Source organism: Gracilinanus agilis, chromosome 3, assembly GCF_016433145.1.
Source record: "Gracilinanus agilis isolate LMUSP501 chromosome 3, AgileGrace, whole genome shotgun sequence".
NCBI classification, from domain to species: domain Eukaryota; kingdom Metazoa; phylum Chordata; class Mammalia; order Didelphimorphia; family Didelphidae; genus Gracilinanus; species Gracilinanus agilis.
The window spans coordinates 556828587-556850231 of record NC_058132.1 but is presented as its reverse complement, the minus strand read 5'-3'; the positions used below and the strand labels follow the sequence as shown (position 1 = coordinate 556850231).

Here is a 21645-nt window from a genome sequence, read left to right as displayed (position 1 = left end):
GGGTTATGATATTTTGGGGTATGTGGAATTTGGTGTTTTTTTGAGTAAATAACTAGTAAAATCTTTCTAATTTTCATTTTGCCATCTGGAGTGACTAGACCTGGGCAGTTTTCTTTTATACTTTCTTGAAATATGGAACTTAAGTTTTGGGTTTGGTCATTCCTTTCAGAGAGCACAAAGATTCTCAAATATCTCTCCTTGTCTTGTTTTTCATTTATTTTTTTATTTTAATTTTTTTGCCAATCACATGTAATAAATTTCCACATAAGTTTTCTGAAGTTATAGGATCCAAACTGTGTCCCTTCCTTCTCCCCTCCCAAAACTGACAAGCAATTCAATCTGGGTTATACATGTATTATCATGCAAAACATATTTCCATACTGTTTGTTTTTGCAAGTGAATAATTTTATAAAACCAAAACCCCAAAACATGTACCCAAATAAACATTCAATTATGTTTTCAAAAACAGTTTTAATTTTTCAATCCCTTTATTTAGTTCTTTTTGTTGAATAAATGAACTTTTGGTTTCTGTTCATGATATTCAATGTTGTCATCCACTGGTTGGATAAGACTTTCCATCTTTTCTTCTAAACTATTTAATTTCCTTCAAAGTATTCTAATTTTCTTCTTTATCTTTTGTTTCAGCTCTTTCCTCCTGCTTATTCTTGTAATTTTCCTTATCAAGCCAGAGTTTTTTAATTATTATAGAATTGTTGGCATAAAGGAAATAGCCAAAGAGATCACAGCAAGAGAGAGATATCAAAGGAAATAATAGTTATGAAACTAGAAGAGATCTCAAAAATCGTCTACGTCTTTAACAGATGAGGAAACAAGTTGAGGAAGGCTAAGTAATTTGTTCAAGGTCACAGAAGTTATAAGCATCAGAATCTAACTATTATATCACTAGATCTGTATATTCACACGGATCAATTTCTTAGGGGAAAACTTTAAGCATGGTGGATAGAGTGCCAGGTTCAAGTCTGGTATCAGAAACTTCCCAGCTGTGTGACCTTGGGTAAATCACTTAACCATGATTTCCTACCTTGTCAATCTTCTGTTTTAGAAGTTATATTAAGACAAAAGGTAAGGAATTAATCCATAAATAAATTCACTAGAAGCCATGAGGCATCTCAAAGTTTCTCAAAAGACTCAAATTGTTACCCCATGTAGAAAAGTTGTTCCTTTATGCCATCCCTTTCACTTACCTCTTACATTTTTAACAGTTCTAGTTGGCATTTATCTATAGCCCCTTTTATATAACTGAGCCCAATATGAGATACTGGCCTACCTATTATAGAGACCTTTGTCATAGCCACCAATGCAGCAGATCTCGGTCTCTGTCCTCAATATCATCCACTTTTCCTATTCATTGTGCCTTTATCTAATTTTAATTGAGTTTGCTCCAAATAAAAATGTATTGACATTTTTTTCCACCTTAAGAAAGGTTTCTGTGTTACAGGGCTTCTGGGAATTTTCTACACTGTGAGGTTAATGTTAAATATGAGTTTTAAAAAACTACTTTATTATTTTTGCTTATTATTAATATCAAAACTGAACTGTCTTGCTATAGAAAAACAAAAATACCATAAATGACATCTTTAAAGAGATGTATGACAGGAAAAAAGTAGACTGATTGTATAGTAAGATTGAACGCAGATATCGCATGTGCTTTACTGGAATCCATGCAATAGCCATGAATAGCCCCAGTCTGCTGGATAGGTTCCTGGTAGAAGGAAGATTTATAGGAGGGCATGGATAAGAGACATATGGGATGAGACAGCATAGATTGGTTACAGCAAGTCTCCATTGGAATATGGAATGGAATAATAAATATAGAAGCATAAATGAGATCAGAGATCCATTAAAATATGAAAGCAAGCATATTTTGCAGAGGATTCTGTTTTAAAACCCCCAAAAAATACCAGAGGAAATATATTTATATTGTAAGCATAAAATAGGTTGCAGCACAGTAACTTTCCCCTTTTCCAAAAACAAAAACCACACAGTGTAGGTTTTCATGATGTTCAAAAACCTAATATCTTTATGCCATGAACACTCTTCCTGAGAAAAGAATTGGAAGGCCCTGGCAATAGTACACTGTAAAATATTGAATTCACTATATCTTAAGAAACAGGAAAGACCTTGTTAATAGTAAATAGTCATTTTTAGAATTAGCTCTTTATATATGATTTTTAGATCAAATATCAAAATAAATACCAAATTAGAAGACAAAAAAATGAATGGAAAATAACACTCCAAATTTGAAGTATTTAAACAAACTATGGATTTCAAAAAAATAAGAAATGGAAAAATGTAAATACGTCAGCTCTGGTTATCACAATGTTTAGGCAGCTAGGTAGAACAGTTAACAGAGAACTGGACCTAGAGTCAAGAAGACTTGAATTCAAATTTGACCTCAGATACTAGTTACGTGACCTTGAGCAAGTCATTCAACCTGTTTCCTTAACTGTAAAATGGAGATAATGATAGCACCTACCTTCCACGGTTGTTGAAAAAAATAAAATGAGATATGGGTAAAATGCTTTGCAAACCTTAAAGCATTATATTATATTTATATAATTATTTGCAGAATTATATAAGAATAATTATATAATATATTATTAATATTATCTCCCTTTATACTCAGCTCTGATTATACTTCCATTCCTATTTCAGCAATACTTTAGGTCTTATTTTTAGTAAGATTAAATCGCATCTAGATTTTCTTTACTTCCTCTATTTTAACTTGCCTCAAACTTTTCACGATTGTCAGCCTACCTGGTTTTTTTCACTCACATACCTTTTCTATATTTTTCCTTATATTATCATTTATCTTTTTTTTAATCCTTACTTTCTGTCTCAGAATTACAACTAATAGATAGTATTAGGCAGAAGAGGGGCAAGGGCTAGGCAATCGGGGTTCAGTGACTTGCCCAGGGTATCACGCAGCTAGGAAATGCCGGAGGTCACATTTGAACCCAAGTTCTCTGCATGCTCTATCCATTGAATCACTTAGCTGTGCCTATTTATTTCTTCACATGTATATCCTGCCTGCCTGCTTAGATCGCAAGCTTCCTTAAGAGACAGGGTGATGTCTTACACTTGCTTATATCCCAGACCTAGCATAAAGCCTTAAGCATCATCTTCTATAAGTCTAGGGCAAGGAAAGATTTTCACTGGTAAAGAGGCTCATACTGGCCCAGGAAATGAACCAGACTGGCTAAGTCCAAATGCCTTTGAAAGTACTATTCCAGTATTCATGTTAAATTTTGAAGAAGGAGTAAGGTTTTGCTATTTCTGGATATAACACAAGTGTAGCAATAAGAAGGACAACACTAATTTTACATAACCTTACAAATTTTTAAAGAAATCCAGAGATGTTGAGATTCATGCATGAGCTATATTTTTTAATGCTTCGTTAACCAAACTTTCCATTTACAGGAATTTCTCTTCTAGTACAGAAATGAAAGTGAAATAAAAATACTATTTAGGAAGTAATCAAAGGCTGTGGCTTTCCGTAGGTTTCAATTACTAGTCCTCCCTTCTAATAGAATGAAGTTGATGGATAAATTGAAAATATGAAATTAAAAATCTGAGCATATTGAATTGCACTCTGCTAAGGAATAGAATACAAAGGCTCAAAGACTCTTTGAGTAATTGATTGAATTCCTAATACTTGTAATAAAATAATTACAAGTTTGTTTGGAACCTTCTCTATTGTCTCTATTTATCACGAACCAATTAGTTGTCTTTGGATAAAGAAAATAAAACCATCTTGTTCCAAGAAGCATTTTCTTTATCATTTTTCCAACATTAATTCCTTGACTTTAAGTAAAGAGGATTTTTTCTCAATTAATATCATCTGTAATTAATAGGATAAAATTTTATTTAAACAGATCTTTCATCTTTCCTGTTAGACATTGTATGCTACATTATATCATTATAATTTTTATTTATTGTAACCTTAAAGCCACTTAAGAACATTAAAGCTGATGAAACACTACTTCTACATTGAGAAACAAACTCCAAAACTATGTCAGACCTTCTAGAATCATACTGTTCTTTATCTCCAAACTACACACACATACACACACACACACACACACACACACACACACACACACCCCACAACTAAATAAATGACTGTCTGCCTCCCACATCCTTCTCTCACTTTCTTGTCTTCTAGACACTTAGTACTGTCATGTTGCCCTTAGGTTAGCCACACTATCCTAATTTTTCAAGTTTTTTTGATTCCCTCAGTTTTAAATATCTGGCTAAATTGGTATGTGATTAGGTGACTACGTTATTAGAGCAATTTGCCAGTGAGATATCAGTAAGGATTTGTATTTTTATAGAGTACCTTCCAGAACAACTAGGTAGCACAATGGATAAAGCACCAGGCCAGGAGTTAGAAGACCTGGGTTCAAGTCTGGTCTCAAACCCTTCCTAGCTGTCTGACCCTGAGCAAGTCACATAACCCCATTTGCCTAGCCCTTGTCCTTCTTCATTACATGTATCATTTCTTACAGCCCAGTAATATTCCATTACATTTGTGTACCACAGTTTGTTTGGCCGTTACCCAATTGATGGGTGGCATCTACTTTGCTTCCAGTTCTTAGCAAACACAAAAAGTGCTGCTATAAATATTTCAGTGCATAATGGGGACTTTCTTCTTGTCTATGGCTTCTAGTAATGGAGTCTCTGATTCAAAAGGTATGGACAATTTAGTCACTTTATTTGCATAATCTCAAATTGCTGCCCAAAATTGTTGTACCTTTTCATAGCTCTACCAACAATGCTTTTGTGTGTCTATCCTTCCACAACCCCTCCAATATTGACTATTACCATAGTTTGATTTTTTTTGCCAATTTGTAAGGTATGAGGTGTTGTGAGGGTTTATTTAGTAATTAATTAAGTATTAAGGTTGGACCTAACAGGAAGGGCTGGAGCATTCCAAGATGGAATGAAGGAGCAGGAAGTTGCTTGTGCTCTGAGAGAGACTCCATTAGTGGTTGGCACAAACTGTTGCTAGCCCTGGGAGATCTCAGAGTTAAGGACACCCTGCATCCTGATTCCCTGGGATCCTGAGTGGTGGTGGCTTTCAACAAGTGGACAAGACCTGCAGAGCTGCACCAAGTGGAGGAGGAGTTTGGGATCTGGTGGACAGCATCTCAAGCACACTCTCTCTACTTGGATAACTTGGACCACCTTGGCTTTTGGCCAAGATCCTGTAATCATCTGTGGATTACTGTGAGAACCCTCAGGGCCACCTTCAGGCCCTTTGGCTGTGCTGGTCAGGCCTGAATGGAACCAGGTTTGAAGCAGCCTCCCAGTGACTCCAGTGCTGCTCCTTTGGGCCCTGCCTAGCTAGGTCAACTGGAATTAGAGTGGACAAGTCCTCCCCTTGCCCCTGTGAATTGCCCTTTGGGTTTTTAAGTGTAGAATCCCCTATCCCACCTTTATAAGTAAATCATAATTAAAACTGTTAAAAAACCTTTACCTTGCCTGCTGGTTCCAGAGACCCTGGCCTGGGGTGGGCAGAGTGGCGGTTGGGGCTAACTGCCACTCTTGATTCTTGGTCTCCCTATCCTGCTTGGTCCTGTCTCTCCTTCAACCCAGTGTGTGTACCCACAAACAATTGGGACACATTTACATCCCTGGTGCCCCAATCTTTTTTACAGAGGTAAAACCTTGTTTCAATTTGCATTTCTCTTATTATTAGTGATTTGAAGCATTCTTTTTATGTGGCTGTGAATATGGGGCCCCTGACTCTCTTTTCTTCTTTGCATTTTCTTCCTTGGTCATAGATGACTAAATAGCAACCCTGAGATGGATGAACATGTCTAGTTCAACAGGTTAGGAGTTTCTAGGTCTCTCAGAGTTCACTGGAAGCCTGAATTTTGTATCAGAGAAGATGACCACTGACAGGAAGATGGGCACAAAGCCTCACCTGACTTACAGTACATTCTAGACACGAGACAAAATGCGAAGATCTAAAGCTGAGAAAGGGCCTTTAGTAAGAGGAAAGAATGAAGTGTCCCAACCACTCCTGACGCCCAGACCCAGCAGTGGCTTAATTTATTATACATGAAATTGCCATACAATTGAAAATATGGGTATCAAGCCTAGAAACAATGCATAATCAGTGACTACATGGACTATATGTGTATATATATTTGTGCTACAACACATAATCAATATATGCTCAATTACAAATACAGACTTAAATCTTGATCATAAAACCCTGGTACCTACAAGACCCATTTGTGTTGCCTTTCCTTTGAATACTTTGAATACTTAGAATATTGAACCCCATCTTTCTGCCTAACATTCCTACCTTGAAATTTTATAAACATTTCCATATCCAATGCTTACATTTCATTTTCTAGGTAACTGCCATAACCAGATGTGTCTGAATGAGAATGCCTTCCCTATAAAAACCCATCACCTTCCACCACATTTGTGAGCTGATATGGTATGGAAATGATGCAAACCCACATTCTTTCATACCTTGAGTGCAAAAGAGTTTGGTATGCAAAGCCTAAAGAAATCTCACTGGAGAACCCTCTCTGACCCTCTTTCTTTCTCATTGGCATGAAGAATAACACACATAAAGTTCCGGGGACCTTCCTAGTATTATTTATTGAATGTTCATTAATACTTTCTGTTTCTTATAGAAAATGCCCTCACCCACCTTCTGTACTGCTGCTTCCAATTACTTCATTTTAGGCCTTTGCCTCCCTCTGCATGAGTGAAAGCATGGCTTGATAAAGATTTATTGCTTTATTCATTACTGCTCTGTCTTATTCTTTTGTGAAACTTCCTCTAAGTCCTATAAATGCTGTGATGGAGACCAGAGCAAACACCGATTAACAGAAGCATTGACATAAAGTATTGAAATCTTATTTTTATGATCTGTTTGGCTAGGTCTATGTAAGCTAAGTAGCCACAGCAGAATGAGCAATATTATCCCACCTTGAAATCATAATGGCAACCTCCTGAAAGATCAGTTGAAAATCTTGATCTGGTTTTCTTCTTCTTGGTATTATTTGAGAATACTTTTCTGCTTGGAATATTACATAGAGGGGCCAATATCAGTGAAAGTGACAGAAGGTGGTGACATTTTCCCTGTGAAAACTGAACTTCTGATTCAGAAGGAAAGATACAGGTTACAGCTCCTTTTTTATTATCCATATCGTAAGCAAACCCTCTGAGAGTCAGTGTTCACAAGTGACTTACAAGATGGTTTCCTAATCACTTACTGACATCTGTTACCTCTGAATGAATGAAAACACTTGGCTTCGTGTAAGATTTTCCTGCTTTAGAACATGAAGTCAAAGCACTACAATAACAAGCAAAACTGCTTGCAACATGTCTTTGGTTTGTGTTTCCAAAAAAGAGAAACTCTAAAGAGGAAGTAGCCATACTCTTTTTGTTCTTGAGTGTGGGAATGACATCAGTGAAAAGTTTGAGGAAGGGAGGAGAAAAGAATCATATGTCCTTCTATGACTTTTCATTAATACCAACAGAAAACACGAGACACTATGACTCCCAATCTAGACCTCGGAAAAATTCCCCCATTGGAGTCCAGTGATGGTGGGAAATGTGTCAAAACACCTAGCAGGCCATCAGGACTCTGACTGGCTACATTATTATACTGAGGAATAAATAGTTTTTAAATCTCTGCAGGCATCTGATCCTGGACCAGTGATACGTCGGAGCCAATTTTAACTGGCTTAAATTTCCAACAAGTGATTTCATCTTAGAAATTCAAAAAAGCTACAAATCAGGGATTGAGTCATTTCATTGTCTAAACTTAAGAAAGCAATGGAGAAAATGTTAATAATGCAAATTAAACTTAACTGTGTATCCTGAGTACAATTCTTTTCAAAGAGCCAATGAAACACCTAGCATGTATCTCAGAAAATATTAGGACTAGAAGAGACTTCAGGGATCATATTATCCAACATCTCATTTTAAGGGCAAGTAAACCAAGAACAAAAGGTAAATGGGTTGCCCAAAGTCACAGAGCTAGACTGATAGAGCAAAGACTATAACTCACGTTTTCAGGGTCCCAATATTCTTTCCACTCCATCACTCAAGGAGTAAATATTCATTAGCATCAGGGCCACATGACAAGATCCAATACTTTGATCAGGTTAATGAAAATTATGTTGATGTCTGCATACCTTTTTCTAGTAAAATTTCCTTGTCGTGTCATGAAGACCATCAGTCAGTCAACTAATCCACAAACATTTATGAAGTGCCTCCAATGCCCAATGCTGCAGATACAAAAACAAAAGTGAGAAGTCCTCGCCACTCAAGGAGCTTACATTCTACTGGGAGAACACAGCATGTTCACAGATAAAGAAATATTCTGTGTGTGTGTGCGGGGTGTGTGTGTGTGTGTGTGTGTGTGTGTGTGTGTGTGTGTGTGTGTGTTGTGTTAAGCACAGATTCCATAGCTATTCTCCAAATTTGTATTTACATTGGCAAGCTGGCCACCAGAGGATGTGACTAAGACCCTCAGCCAATGCAGCCACCTTTCTGTTGTTCCAAGGATATGTTCAAACCTAGCGAACAAAGTTTATTCTCACCTGATACATATATCAGGACTTGATGCCTTATCACTTACTTTAAGTGGAGTCAATCAATCCCTCCCTCCTCACAAAAGGAATAAATACTAAATGATTTTGTTGGGATATTTATGGAAGGGAGAGATTTGCAACTGTAAGAACCAAGAAAGGCTTCTTGAAGACCTTTAAGCACTTTGACTGAGCATTGGAGCCAGAAGGTCAAAATGTTGGAAGGAGAAAAAGCATTCCAGACATATTGTGGGGATGGTGGCTTAGTACATGCAATGGCACAGAGATCAAAGATGGTATATCATATAGGGAATAGCAAGTAGACCTCTAAATCCCATGAAGATGTCTCAACCCAGACTCTGAAGGGCAACATCTTTACCATAATTGGCCTAAAGCACCCAACCGATATGGCAGAATTAAAATTCCTTTGAATGGTGGTTTATCCTCAAAGACATCACTTTTAAAAAAAAAAAAACCTTTGCCTTTTTTCTCAGAATCAATACAGTTTCAAGAAAAAAGAATGGTAAGGGCTAGGCAATGAGGGGTTAAATGACTTGCCCAGGGTCACACAGCTAGGAAATATCTGAGGTCAGATCTGAACTCAGGACCTCCTATCCCTTGGCCTGACTCTCAATACACTGAGCCATCTAACTATCCCCAAAGATACTACTTTTAACTAAGTCATGCATCAGAGCCTCTGAAGCTCTCCTAGGATCACTGGTTGGTGATTTGTACTACAGGAAAGAAACACAAAGCAAAAAAAGGCAACTGAGAACTTGAAACCCAGTCTCTGGCTCAGGCAGAGATTCAATCAGCATTCATGAAGTACCCGTTTTCCAGGATCTCTATTCGGTGATGGGGATACAGAGAAAGGCTCATTCAAGTCCATTGCTGTGTATGTAGCTGGTGCAGGGGAGGGAGAAGGGTGAAAAATTCCTCCCTACCTATTACTAGAAGGGGGGTGACATTTGGCTATGGTAAGTGAGGTGGGGGAGAATAGAGAATGAGGGAGAGAAGGAAAGAGAGGAAGAAAAAGATAGAGAAAGACAAAGAGACAAAGAGGGCTGGAGTGGAGAAAGAAAGGAGAGAGACAGAGACAGAGAGACAGAGACAGAGAGACAGAGAGACAGAGAGACAGAAAGAGACAGAGAGAGAGAGAGTCAGAGACAGAGAGAAACAGAGAGAGAGAATATACACTTTTCTCTTTGATCTTTTATCAGGCCTACTAAAACTATAGCTCTTACTGCATCAGTCACCAATCTTCTTTCTTCTTAAAAAATAGTCTACTTTATCTATTACAAGGACCAAAGAAGCAACCAGGAACCACTAGATTCACATATCCCTTATAGGGTGGTCCACAAAAAGGGGCCAAGGCACAATTCCATCCCCACACATACTCCAAAGGAAATACTCCAAATGAATTCCCTACTATGTTATAAAAGCCAAAGAGGTACAGCACATGATGGAAGCAATTGAACTTAAAATAATGGGGAAATGGGGAAATTCCTGGGTTTAGAGAAGGAAGTGACTGAGCAAAGAGAGGGGTGAGGCAGAGGTATGGTGGGGGGAAACTGCTTCTATAAAAGAAGATTGGTGCCTGTGCAAGTCACTGCTCAACTTTCCTGGGACTGACCTTCCTCTTTAATTCAGAATGATTCTCAAGGTATGATTATATTATAGTTTATTTCCTTTGCTTTGATTTTCATCTTTATTCTTTTTTTCCAGTTATGTGATGACTTTGCTTTGAAAAAGGCATTTTACCCTTTTTAAATAGAAACTAATCTATAGATCACTCCCAAATACTAATGTCTCCCCTCAAAAAAATTTCCCTGGATTTATTTTATATATACTTATATATTTATCTGTTTTCTCCCCTGATAAAAGTAAGTTCCTTGAGGAGACAGAATGATTTCATTTTTTTTTCCTTTGTGTATTTTGGTCAATCACAACAGGATACATAGTGAATACATAATAAACATTTACTGATTGAAAAAGTAAATGCATTTTTTCTTCAATTACTGCCACAAATATAAGGGACATGGTTAGCTCTTTTATAAATTGAAAAGGTAAGTAATCGTGACTTGCCCTGAAGAAATTAGTTTATGTATATATGTATATGTATACATATATATATAAAGTATCATATTTCTTGTCTTCTTAATGGATGGAGAGGTTGGAGGAAGGAATTCAGAACTGGAAATAAAAATTTTAAATTAAAAAAAGAGATGAGTCAACATAGTATTACTTATTTTATACTTAGAGCACAGTTTTTTGGCTTTCAGTATACATAGGACCTAGAGCTGGCTGGAACCTTAGAAATCATTTAATTCAGCCCCTCTCCTTTTATATCTGATGTAACTGAAGTCCAAGGAACTTAAGTGATTTGCCTAAGCTCAGGCATGTAATGAGTAAGAGCCAAGATCAGAACCAGAATCTTTGACTCAGAACCAATGATATTCCATTTCGCCATACTGCCTTCTCAACTGCCAAGAAAAAAAAATCAGCCAGATCCAAATAGTTATTTTTAAGATAAGTAGGAGAACGTACAGCTCATGGACTATTGAGTAATCACGTATTTCTTTCTCTTCATCTCGTTTTTCTTACATCCCTGGTCCTCCTCTTTAGGACCAAGACAAGGATATTTGTCCTTTGGGAACATGAGATGCCTCCTAGCATAGTAGAAAGTGAACTGGTCTTGGAGTTGAGGGGCCTGTGTTTTAATTCCATCTCTATCTTATGCTACCTGTGTGGCCTTACACAAGTCACTTGGCTCTTGTTTCCACATTTGTAAAATATAGGTAATAATACTAAATACATCTTCTCCACAGCATTCTGAATTAAAAAACACTTTACAAATTGTCACGTGCTATGTAAATATGAATGACTGATTATTTAAAGGATTCTAAATAGACTTCTCTATGGAGTTCTAGTCGGAACATGATTGCTGTTCATGTCAGTGCAGGGTTAGAATAAGCACTTGGCAACCTACTCTAAGATTCCACTATTGCACCCACTCTTTCATTGGTTTCCAAATGTAATGGACTTTTCCCAAGGTAGTGACTTGTCACATCACTGGAAGTCCTCAAGAAAAGTCTTGTGGGGAATGTTATAGAAGAGTAGGGTTTGGATTAGACTCCCACAATCCTTCCAGTTCTAAGATCCAAATTATTTCTATGACTGAACATCATCTTATGAACACTCAACTCTTCCCCACATGGCATTGCCATTACTGATAGCCTATTGCAGAAGTAAAATCAGAATCTGTGAAGATAGACAGCATTGTATAGAACTGACATCTCCAGAAATAGATCCAGAACTGTTAGTAAATTTCTAAAGTGGCTGCTGTCACAATGATCTCTTCTTCCTCCTTTCCCATTTTAAATTGGGTTGGCAATAATTTCTACCACATAAAATCGAAGTATCTCCTGCTATGCCTCTTTTGAGGCAGCTCGTGGAGTGATGGATGAGGCACAGGGCCTGGAATCAGGAAGAACTGAGTTTAAACCCAATCTCAGGCTACCTGTGTGACCCTGAGCAAGTCATTTAATCTCTGCTCCAGTTTCCTCAACTATATAATAGGGATAATAATGGCTCCTACAGGATTATTGTGAGGCTCAGACATTGTCATTCAGTCATTTTTCAGTTGTGTCCAATTCTTTGTGACCCCATTTGGGGTTTTCTTTTCTTACTGGAGTGGTTTGGTATTTCCTTTTCCAACATATTTTACAGATGAGGAAACTGAGGCAGTGTTAAGTGACTTTTCCAGGGTCGCATAGCTAATAAGTGTCTGAGGCCGGATTTGAACTCATGAAGATGAGTCTTCCTGACTCCAGGCCTGGCCCTCTAACCATTGCACAACCTTGCTGCCCTCAACTCAAATGAGATACCTGTAAAAGAGTGATTAACATAGTGTCTGGCATATAGTAGGCACCATATAAATGCTCATTCCCTCTCGTCCATCCCGGGTGCATGAAAGAGCATTGGCTCAGGAATCTAAAGACCTGAGTTTAAATTCCAACTCTAATATTTACAATGTGGCCTTGAGTAACTCACTAAACCCCCTTCAGCCTCAGCTTCTTCATCTGTAAAAAAGAAGTCTGTAAAATGAGATGACCTCTGAATCCCTTCCTACTCTTGAACTTTGAAACTATTGTTAAACCTGTTGGAGCTGTTCTCTAGCTATTTAGGGACTTCTGTGAAAATCCCAATTGTCCAGCCTCCATTAATATCAAGGCTTCAAAAACAAAGAAAAATAATTCATCACATAACAAAAGGCACAGTGCCCTTTACATAGTACCTGATTTTAAAATGCCTCTTTAATGGACACCTGGATGAGGTTTGGAGGATCTGGAATTGAGACAAGTTGGAGGACTTGACGCTTAGGTCAAGAATAGTCAGTCACTGAAACTTGGGCGATTTGTGGTCGCGTTCCTTTCATTGGTTTCAAAAATGGGACAGTGTTGTGAGAGGGGTGGGGTTGGCATGGAATATTCAGTAATGCAGGTAAGCCTCCGTATTAGACAACTGGTATGTTCTTAGAAAACTACATACAGGGGGTAGCTGGGTAGCTCAGTGGATTGAGAGCCAGGCCTAGAGACAAGAAGTCCTAGGTTCAAATCTGGCCTCAGACAATTCCCAGCTGTGTGACCCTGGGCAAGTCACTTGACCCCCATTGCCTACCCTTATCACTCTTCTGCCTTGGAACCAATACACAGTATTGACTCCAAGACAGAAGGTAAGGGTTTAAAAAAAAGAAAAGAAAAGAAAGAAAACTACAACTAAAAGAAAGTTAACTCTGAATAATTATACAGACTTATCCTGGTCTCAGGGAATAGATAATAAAGCAAACATCTCCTCCTATCAGGGAGATAGGAGAGATGCACCACATCCAAAAATGGCTGTGATTTAAAAACCAAAGGTATAAATAAATAATAAAATGTTTTTGAAAACTACACAAATTAAATCGTATTTCAAATTCTTTTTTAAAAGGAAGTTTATATTAAAATTTCTGTCTTGGTTCTTTTTTGTAAAGCAAAAGGACCCTTGTGAAATGGAGATCATTATTCCTCACTTAATCTGGGTTTTTTTGTTTTGTTTTGTTTTGTTTAGGCAATGGGGGTCAAGTGACTTGCCCAGGGTCACACAGCTGGGAAATGTCTGAGGCCAGACTTGACACTTAATCTGTTTTATAAAGATTCAATGGCTTGGTGAAAAGTAGGAAACATATGAGATACCCAAGCTTAAGTCTCATCTCTGCCATAGCCATTTGGGTAGCCACAGACAAATGCCTACACCAGTCCATGTCCAAATCTCCTTCTTTGTAAAAAGGAGGGCATTGGATTAGATGATTCCTACAGTTGCTCCCAGCACTCAAATTCTGAGTCTACAATTTGGTATCTTTGTATAGTAGATTGGCTAAAGAGGGGCATATGTCTACAAGGTAAAAATTCTAAGTGTTCTTGTGGGAAGTAAATATGCAAGCATAAATGTCCACCATCTCCCGCTCACTGAAAAGTCTTTCCCTTGAAGTCTGTCACAGAAAGCTTTGCCAGTGTCATCCATGGCCTAAAGGTACAGCATCTAACAGACCGAGTTATTCAGAGAAGCAAAAGGATGATCCTGGACACTCTGGGGGTCGGTCTACTGGGGACCAACACAGAAGTCTTCCACAAAACTACACAATATAGTAAGGTAAGAAGCCAGTTGTATATATTATAGCTACAATTATATCTCTGATGATTGCTATAATTCAAATCAATATTATATATGGATTATGTCTATAAAATCAATGTTAATATAACATAATGGTATATTGTATTACACCATTGTATTAGACCATAATATAACAATGATATATCAATAGTATTATATATATAAATAGTATTATTATATATTATATATGTACTATATGTTATATATTAATAGTATTATTATATATTATATGTACATATGTGCTATATGTTATACATTAATAGTATTATATATTAATAGTATAATGTAATGTGATGTGATATGTTAACATAATATAACATGACATAGTATAGAAGAGGCAGGACATTGTTGCAGACAAGGTTTGGAGTCAGGAAAATCTATGGTCATGGCATATCTCTGATACATACTGTGGGACCACTGGCAAATCATTACCTCCTGGTGCCAAAGGAAATTTTCTACATTTCCCCCCAAAATCCTCCCATGTTTCTAAGTTACTTATTATCATGGGCACTATTATCCAACTAGTCATCCAGGCTTACAACCAAGCTGTCATGCTGGACTGCTCACTCATTTCTCAATCCAATCTGTTGCCAAGTTCTACAGACTCCACCTTTATAACATCTCTCCTACATGTGTCACTTCTCTCCCTGTCACTACCTTTACCCTGTGAAGTCTCTCATCATGCCATGCCAGAACTATTGAAACAGCCTTTTGATTGGCGTCCCAGCCTCAAGTCTCTCCCCACTCCAACCCATCCTCTAATCGACTCTCAAAATAATCTTCTCAGTGTAAGTCTTGCCATGTCACTCTCCTTATTCAACAAACTCCAGTAGCTCCCTATTACCTCTAGGATCAAGTACAAAATCCTCCATTTTAAATCCTGGACCCTTTCTATCTTTCTAGTCTTCTTAATTTGTTCCTCTCCATGTACTCTATGATCCAATGATGTTCCTTGAACAAGACACTCCATCTCCTGCTCTGGGTTGTTTTTGTTTTGTTTTGTTTTGTTTTTATTGGCTGTCCACTATCCCTGAATTGCTCTCCTCATCTCTGTCTCCTGGCTTCCCTGACTTCCTATCTGTACAGATACATATACATACCCACATTGGGAGTCCTGAAACTCTTAGTGCAGTTTTAAGTTTTAGTAGCTTAAATATATGCATATATTCTGGATCCATGATGAGTATGAAAGTTGGATTATGGTAGAGCAACATATACAATGTATTGAGTAAAAATAATAAATATATCTATGGCATGGCTACATATAGAGTGTATAGAGATTAAATATAATTAATTTGTATAATGATGACACATCTACAGCAGTTAACGAATATAATGTAATACAGGCACTTATTTGTCATTTAGGCAGAAATATGCCCAGCACATCTAAAATAATAAATATTGTATCATAGAAACACGTTCTTATAATATAGGCATTTGGGGGGGGGGGGAGGTAGAGTAGATCTGTGACTTCTTCTAGCTGTAAAGCACTCCCAGGAAGGGATCTCCCTCTACCAAAGCAAATTGGAATCTTCTCTGAACCTTAGGGCCTTAAGGAATTGCCTAAAAGGATATGCATATATGATGTAGATATAATATAGAATTACATATAATGTAATATATATAATTTTAACATATTATACATCATTATAGCTATGCATACTATATAATGCCAGGGTGACTCTGTTATATTTTTATAGGTGTATTGTCAATAATTATTAGGTACTATATCATTATAGCTATGCACGTCCATTCCAAATGCCTATATTATAGAAACATTTCTATGATACAATATTTATTGTTTTAGATGTGGTGGAAATATTTCTGCCTAAATGACAAATAAGTGACTGTATTACACTATATTCATTATTACTACTGTAGATGTGTCAACATTATACAAAGTAATTATTTTTAACCTCTATATACTATATATATGCTATTATATATGCATGCTATATGCTATAATTTTAACATATTATACATCATGCATAGTTATACATGATGTATAATATGTTTAAATTATACATATTACATAATATATAATTCTATATTCTATCTACATTATATACACATATCCTTTCAGGCAATTCTTTAAGACCCTAAGGCGACTTGCATAGCTATAATGTTATATCACCTAATATATTATTGACAATACACCTATTAAAAATATAAGAGTCACCATGGCACAGTGGATGGAGAGCTGGTCTCTGGGTCAAGAAGGGCTGGGATTAAGTCTCACCTCTTGCATAAAATAAATGTTTGACCCAGAGCAAGGTACCTTTCAGGGTTCCATACTACCCTATGATGCTAAATTGCAGAGCAGGTTCTCATCTCCAATAGCAGAAAAAGTTTCTCCCCAGGAGCTCTATTCACTGATAAAATCACAGGTCTAATTTAAAATACATGTACATACATATCTATATACACACACATACATGTTACGTATAATAAAGACATATGCACAATTTAGAGCTGAAAGTTTTTTTTTAAATGTGCAGATAAATCAAATCTCTCTGACCCTCAAAGCCCTTCTGCATCAGGCACTTGTATGAGAAGCTGGCAATCTCCTCTGATCCCCATGTGAAAGAGGAGCTGGACAATCCTCTGGACCAAAGAAGAAATTTATGGGATATGACTTACTCTTGTCATCAAAACTTGTCAAATTAATGGCCCCAATCATTAAAGAGGAAGGAGAAGCAAGCGAGAGAAAGCTCGTGACTTGATGTCCCAATCTGACTCTGCTCCTTTTGTTTCAGATTTTCAGCACTGATGTATCCAGCTGCGTCTGGGGACAGCCAGACCTCAGGCTCCCACCCGTATATGCAGCTTTCGTGAATGGAGTAGCTGTAAGGATCTTGATGAAGCTGTTTGAATCTCAAACATTCAGTGGAATCATTTGTCTCTCTGTTGTTCCTAAAGCTGACTCGTGCCTTTAAAACAAGCCCTTTTATAGATGCTTCATAGGTTAAAACTATCTATGAGCAGATGAAGTCAAGGACTTGGGAAAAGGAGACTTTCACTCAGTACAGGACATCCCTAAGACACCCCAACTATAAGCCTTGACTCTCCTCCCAGGAGAATCTTGTCTGTGGCAAAAGATGAAGATTCAATGCCAAAGGACCTTCATCTAGTGGGAAACATTAGCCAGGCACACACAAATTAGAGGAAAAATAAGATGAGCATACTTTGAGTGACAGTGATATTGTTAGAGGTTTTCAGAATGGGTATAGAACATCTTTGGCAAGGGTAATCAGAAAGAGACTTTCAAGGGTTTTAATAGGAGAAACTTAGGGGAGTGGGTAGGTTGAAGGAACAGGAGGAGAGTAAGAAGGTATCAAGAGGCAGCAACACAATCTGAAAATCTTGATACTGTTTCAGACACAAATTATACAAACATGAGCACATCTTTTAATTTCTCAAAATCTATCTTCTCATCTGTAAAATGGGAATAATAATACTTGTGTTCCCTAACTTTGGGACCAACAATTCAGGGTATGAAGAAAACACTTCAAACAGAACATTATATAAATATAATTTAGTATATTACAGTATTATACATATTATATGTAAATATGATTTATTACACCTTAACAGCTGGGGGTAAGGGACATAAACCGAGGGCTTCTAAAAGAACTATTCAGCTTCTGCCTGTTTTGCCATTGATTCTGAGCAGTCAGGACTGGTCATCAGCCTTGAAGGCCTTGAGAATGATGCTGGACTTCTCCCTCCTGTCCCTATCCTGGAGATTAAACTCACTGCCAGCCCTAGATTTTGGCATCTCTTCTTCCGGATAGATCTTCTTATTGCTCTCCTTTCTATCTTGCCTTGATATGTAGGAAGCAACCTTAACTCATAGCCCCTGGCAAGGATTGTTGGGACACATCTTGCCTCACCTCTCCCCCAGACCCTAGTTGAAGTGATTTCTCCATCATCTCATCTTATTCACTTCTATTTCCCAAAATTCTGCCCTTTCCTCTTCAGAAGGTCTTTCCTAAGAACTGACTCTCATGGTCATGACTGAATTCAGCAACCTAGCTATTAATTAGACGGTGGTGGGGGACCTTTCTGTCTTCTTTAATTTCCTCTAAGATAATAGTGAAAATATAGAGAACCTAGGCTAAAATCTCATCTCTGACAAAATTATCTTCTTCTCTGTTGTTCAGAATTCACTGAACCCAGATTAACTAGGTCTGGAGGAAACTGAATCTGTATATGTGTGTATTTTTTCCCCTATGCTACAAAGGTTCACTCAATGGATTTTGATGATACATGGCACCCAGCTACACATCCTTCAGGGCCGGTACTTCCTGTCCTCTTGGCTTTATCAGACGCCTTTCCTCGAAATCCCAGGTTCTCTGGACTTGACCTGCTGCTGGCTTTCAATGTTGGGATTGAAGTACAAGGCCGTTTAATGCATTTCTCCAAGCAGGCCAGTGACATACCAAAGAGGTATGGAGAAAATTTGTCCCAGAGTTAGGCTCCTTAGTAAAACAGTTGGTGCTTTTAGGGCTCCAGAGGGGAAGAGTCTAACTTGGGCAAGAGATCACAGCTCTCTAATACTAAAGACTAATTTTAACCACCAGGTGGCATTGCTAGCTACTAGCTGGCCTTATTTACCAAAAAAAAATCAGCTGTTAACAAATGCTGACACATAGTATGTTTATTGATGGACTCACCGGTTCACCTGATCATTGTAAATTCTACTCCACTGAGGGGGATTACTGGTGAAATGCCAGATTTTCTTTTGATTCTTCAAGAGTGCATAAAGCCCGGCTTCCCTTCTCTCTGAGTGGCTACATTAACCAAAGAGTGAGATTACTGACGATTTACTCACTCATAATAGCTCTGAGATTTCCTACCTACGAGAAAATTTACTTTCTTTCTGAATCTGCTATATTTCTCTAAGCCCTACTTGCATGACATGGGCATAATGGAATCAGCTCCTATTCTATACAAATGTGTAGATACTGTATATGGTGTTTTGTTCTTTTACATAGGAATCTATAAGAGAAATAGATATTCCATAATAGAAAATCAGTCATACAGCTGGAGACCTGTAGCTTCTCCTAAACCCAATATCCTCCCAATTTTCTATTCAGGAGTTGCAAGAAAGACACCATTTAGTTTATTTAGCCTCCTCATAATTATACCTCATGCATTCAAGGAAAGAAGTAAAGTGAATAAAACACAGTTTGCAACTGTCAACTTATAACATCTAGTGGGGCCAGTCCTTAGATAAAAGAATGCTGGATCTGAGTTTCAGCTCTTCCTCATGCTACAATGGATAATGTCAGGAGAACCCTGATGCAGAATGAAACTCCTACATCCAATGGTTTTCCATTTAATGTCCCATCCTCAGCAGAGACCTCCATCTAAGTTTTGCCAAGGCTAACTGTGGAGTGCTACAGGGATAGGCAAGGGCAGACCAGACTTAAAACCTGTCATCCTCATTCCCTCAGTGTTCCTCTAAATCTTTGACTTTACCTCTAATACTTCCTCATTGATTGTTCTGTCTGCCTCATTTCCTTCTGAGAAGTTCCCTGGGCTCTGGTTGCTAGAACTGATTCTGAAATCCCACGCCATATTCCCCCCAAAATTTTTATTTCACCATCTATTTCAACACCGAAGAGGAAAAAAAAAGTGTTGAACCGCCTTTCTAGGCCACTGCCTGCCCTGTGTTTTGATAATCCCCACAAGAGGCTTTAGCTATCAGTATAACATAAACCCTGCTAATGCACCACAACTAACTGACCTATTCTGTGTTCTCCTTTCTAGATTCCATCCACCAGCTCTTGTGGGCACTTTGGGAAGTGCTGCTGCAGCAGCCAAGTTTTTAGGGCTTGACCAGACAAAGTGCAGAGAGGCCATAGCTATTGCCGTTTCCTATGCAGGAGCACCCATGGCGAATGCTGCCACACAGACCAAACCCCTCCACGTTGGCAATGCAGCCAGGCATGGCTTAGAAGCTGCTTTCCTGGCTTTGCTGGGCCTTCAGGGGAACCAGGAGATCTTGGACACAGAGGCAGGGTTTGGAGCCTTCTATTCCACGTATGCCCCACAAGCCCTCCCAGCTTTGGAATCTTACACTTTGCTGTTGGACCAGCAAGGCATAGCCATGAAGCGCTTCCCTGCCCACTTAGGAACACACTGGGTTGCAGATGCAGCTGCTTCTGTGAAGAAGTACTTGCTCCCCACCGATAGGATCAAAAGAATTGTGCTCAGAATCCCTGATGTCAAATACGTGAATAGGCCTTTCCCAGTTTCGGAGCACGAAGCCCGGCACTCCTTCCAGTTCATTGCCTGTACCATGTTGCTTGATGGTGACATCTCAATCCAATCATTCCATGACAGCCAGATTGGCAGGCCTCACATAAGGGAACTACTCCATAAAGTAGAGCTGGAGTGCCCTCCTGACAATCACCCTAGCTTTGATACCCTCTACTGTGAGGTAAGTGTTACCCTGGAGAGTGGAAAATGCTTCACGGAGCGCTGCGATACTTTCTACGGTCACTGGAGGAAACCACTGCACCAAGAAGATTTAGAAGAAAAATTCCGAGTCAATTCTTCCACTGTGCTCTCCTCTGAGGCAGTAGAAGGTATTATAAAGACAGTGGCTAGGTTAGAAGACTTGGAGGATTGTTCTTTGCTAACCACATTTTTAAAGGGGCCTTGTCTCCCCAAGAAGATTTCAGAATGTACTCAGCATGTACTTTCCACCCGTAGCCACGCCTGAGACTTTCAAAGGTCGAAGGGTTTCAGTACTTTCAGGATTTATAGGATAATAGATTTAGAACAGCTGAAAGGCTGTTGGAGGCCATTAAGTATAACCCTCTCAAATTTCACAAATGAGGAAATTGAGGCACAAAGAGGTTTTGCCAAGGGTTACACAACTTGTCAGTGTCTGGGACAGGATTTGAACTTGGGTCTTTTTGACTGGTCTAGCACTCTTATCTACTATACCTCCTGGTTGCCATGATTAGGCCATTGCTTTCAAAGAGCAAGCACCTGAAACTTGGGTTTCCTATCAACCAACGAATTCAGTAAACAGTATTAAATCAGGCAAGAAAAGCCCGATTCAGATACAGGTCTCACTAGACATATATGGAAATGGAAAATTGTTCCTGTTCTATCAAAGTTAGTAGACATAATTCTTAAGGCAACATGAAAAACCTGTAAGGTAACACATTACTCAAGACAACAGGAGAAAGTTGCAAGACACTCATAAGATGCCAGGATCATAAATCATAAACGAAGGGACTTCAGAGCCCATTGAAGTCAAATTCCTAATTTTACACCTGAGGAAGGCTAAACATAACGCAGTCCAGGAGTACTTTGCCAGCAAATTTAG

At 38.3% G+C, this 21645-nt stretch overlaps 1 protein-coding gene across 1 annotated transcript in view; it reads left to right on the top strand.

Annotated features, from left to right (window-relative positions):
- The window catches only part of ACOD1 (aconitate decarboxylase 1), a 71896-nt gene extending 50866 nt beyond the window's left edge, over positions 1 to 21030 (top strand). The window contains exons 3-6 of the mRNA XM_044669364.1: positions 14115 to 14276; positions 17054 to 17143; positions 18541 to 18746; positions 20073 to 21030. Coding sequence (XP_044525299.1) covers positions 14115 to 14276; positions 17054 to 17143; positions 18541 to 18746; positions 20073 to 21030 — 1416 coding nt within the window. The remainder of the gene's footprint in view (positions 1 to 14114; positions 14277 to 17053; positions 17144 to 18540; positions 18747 to 20072) is intronic.
- Positions 21031 to 21645: the final 615 nt, after the last annotated feature.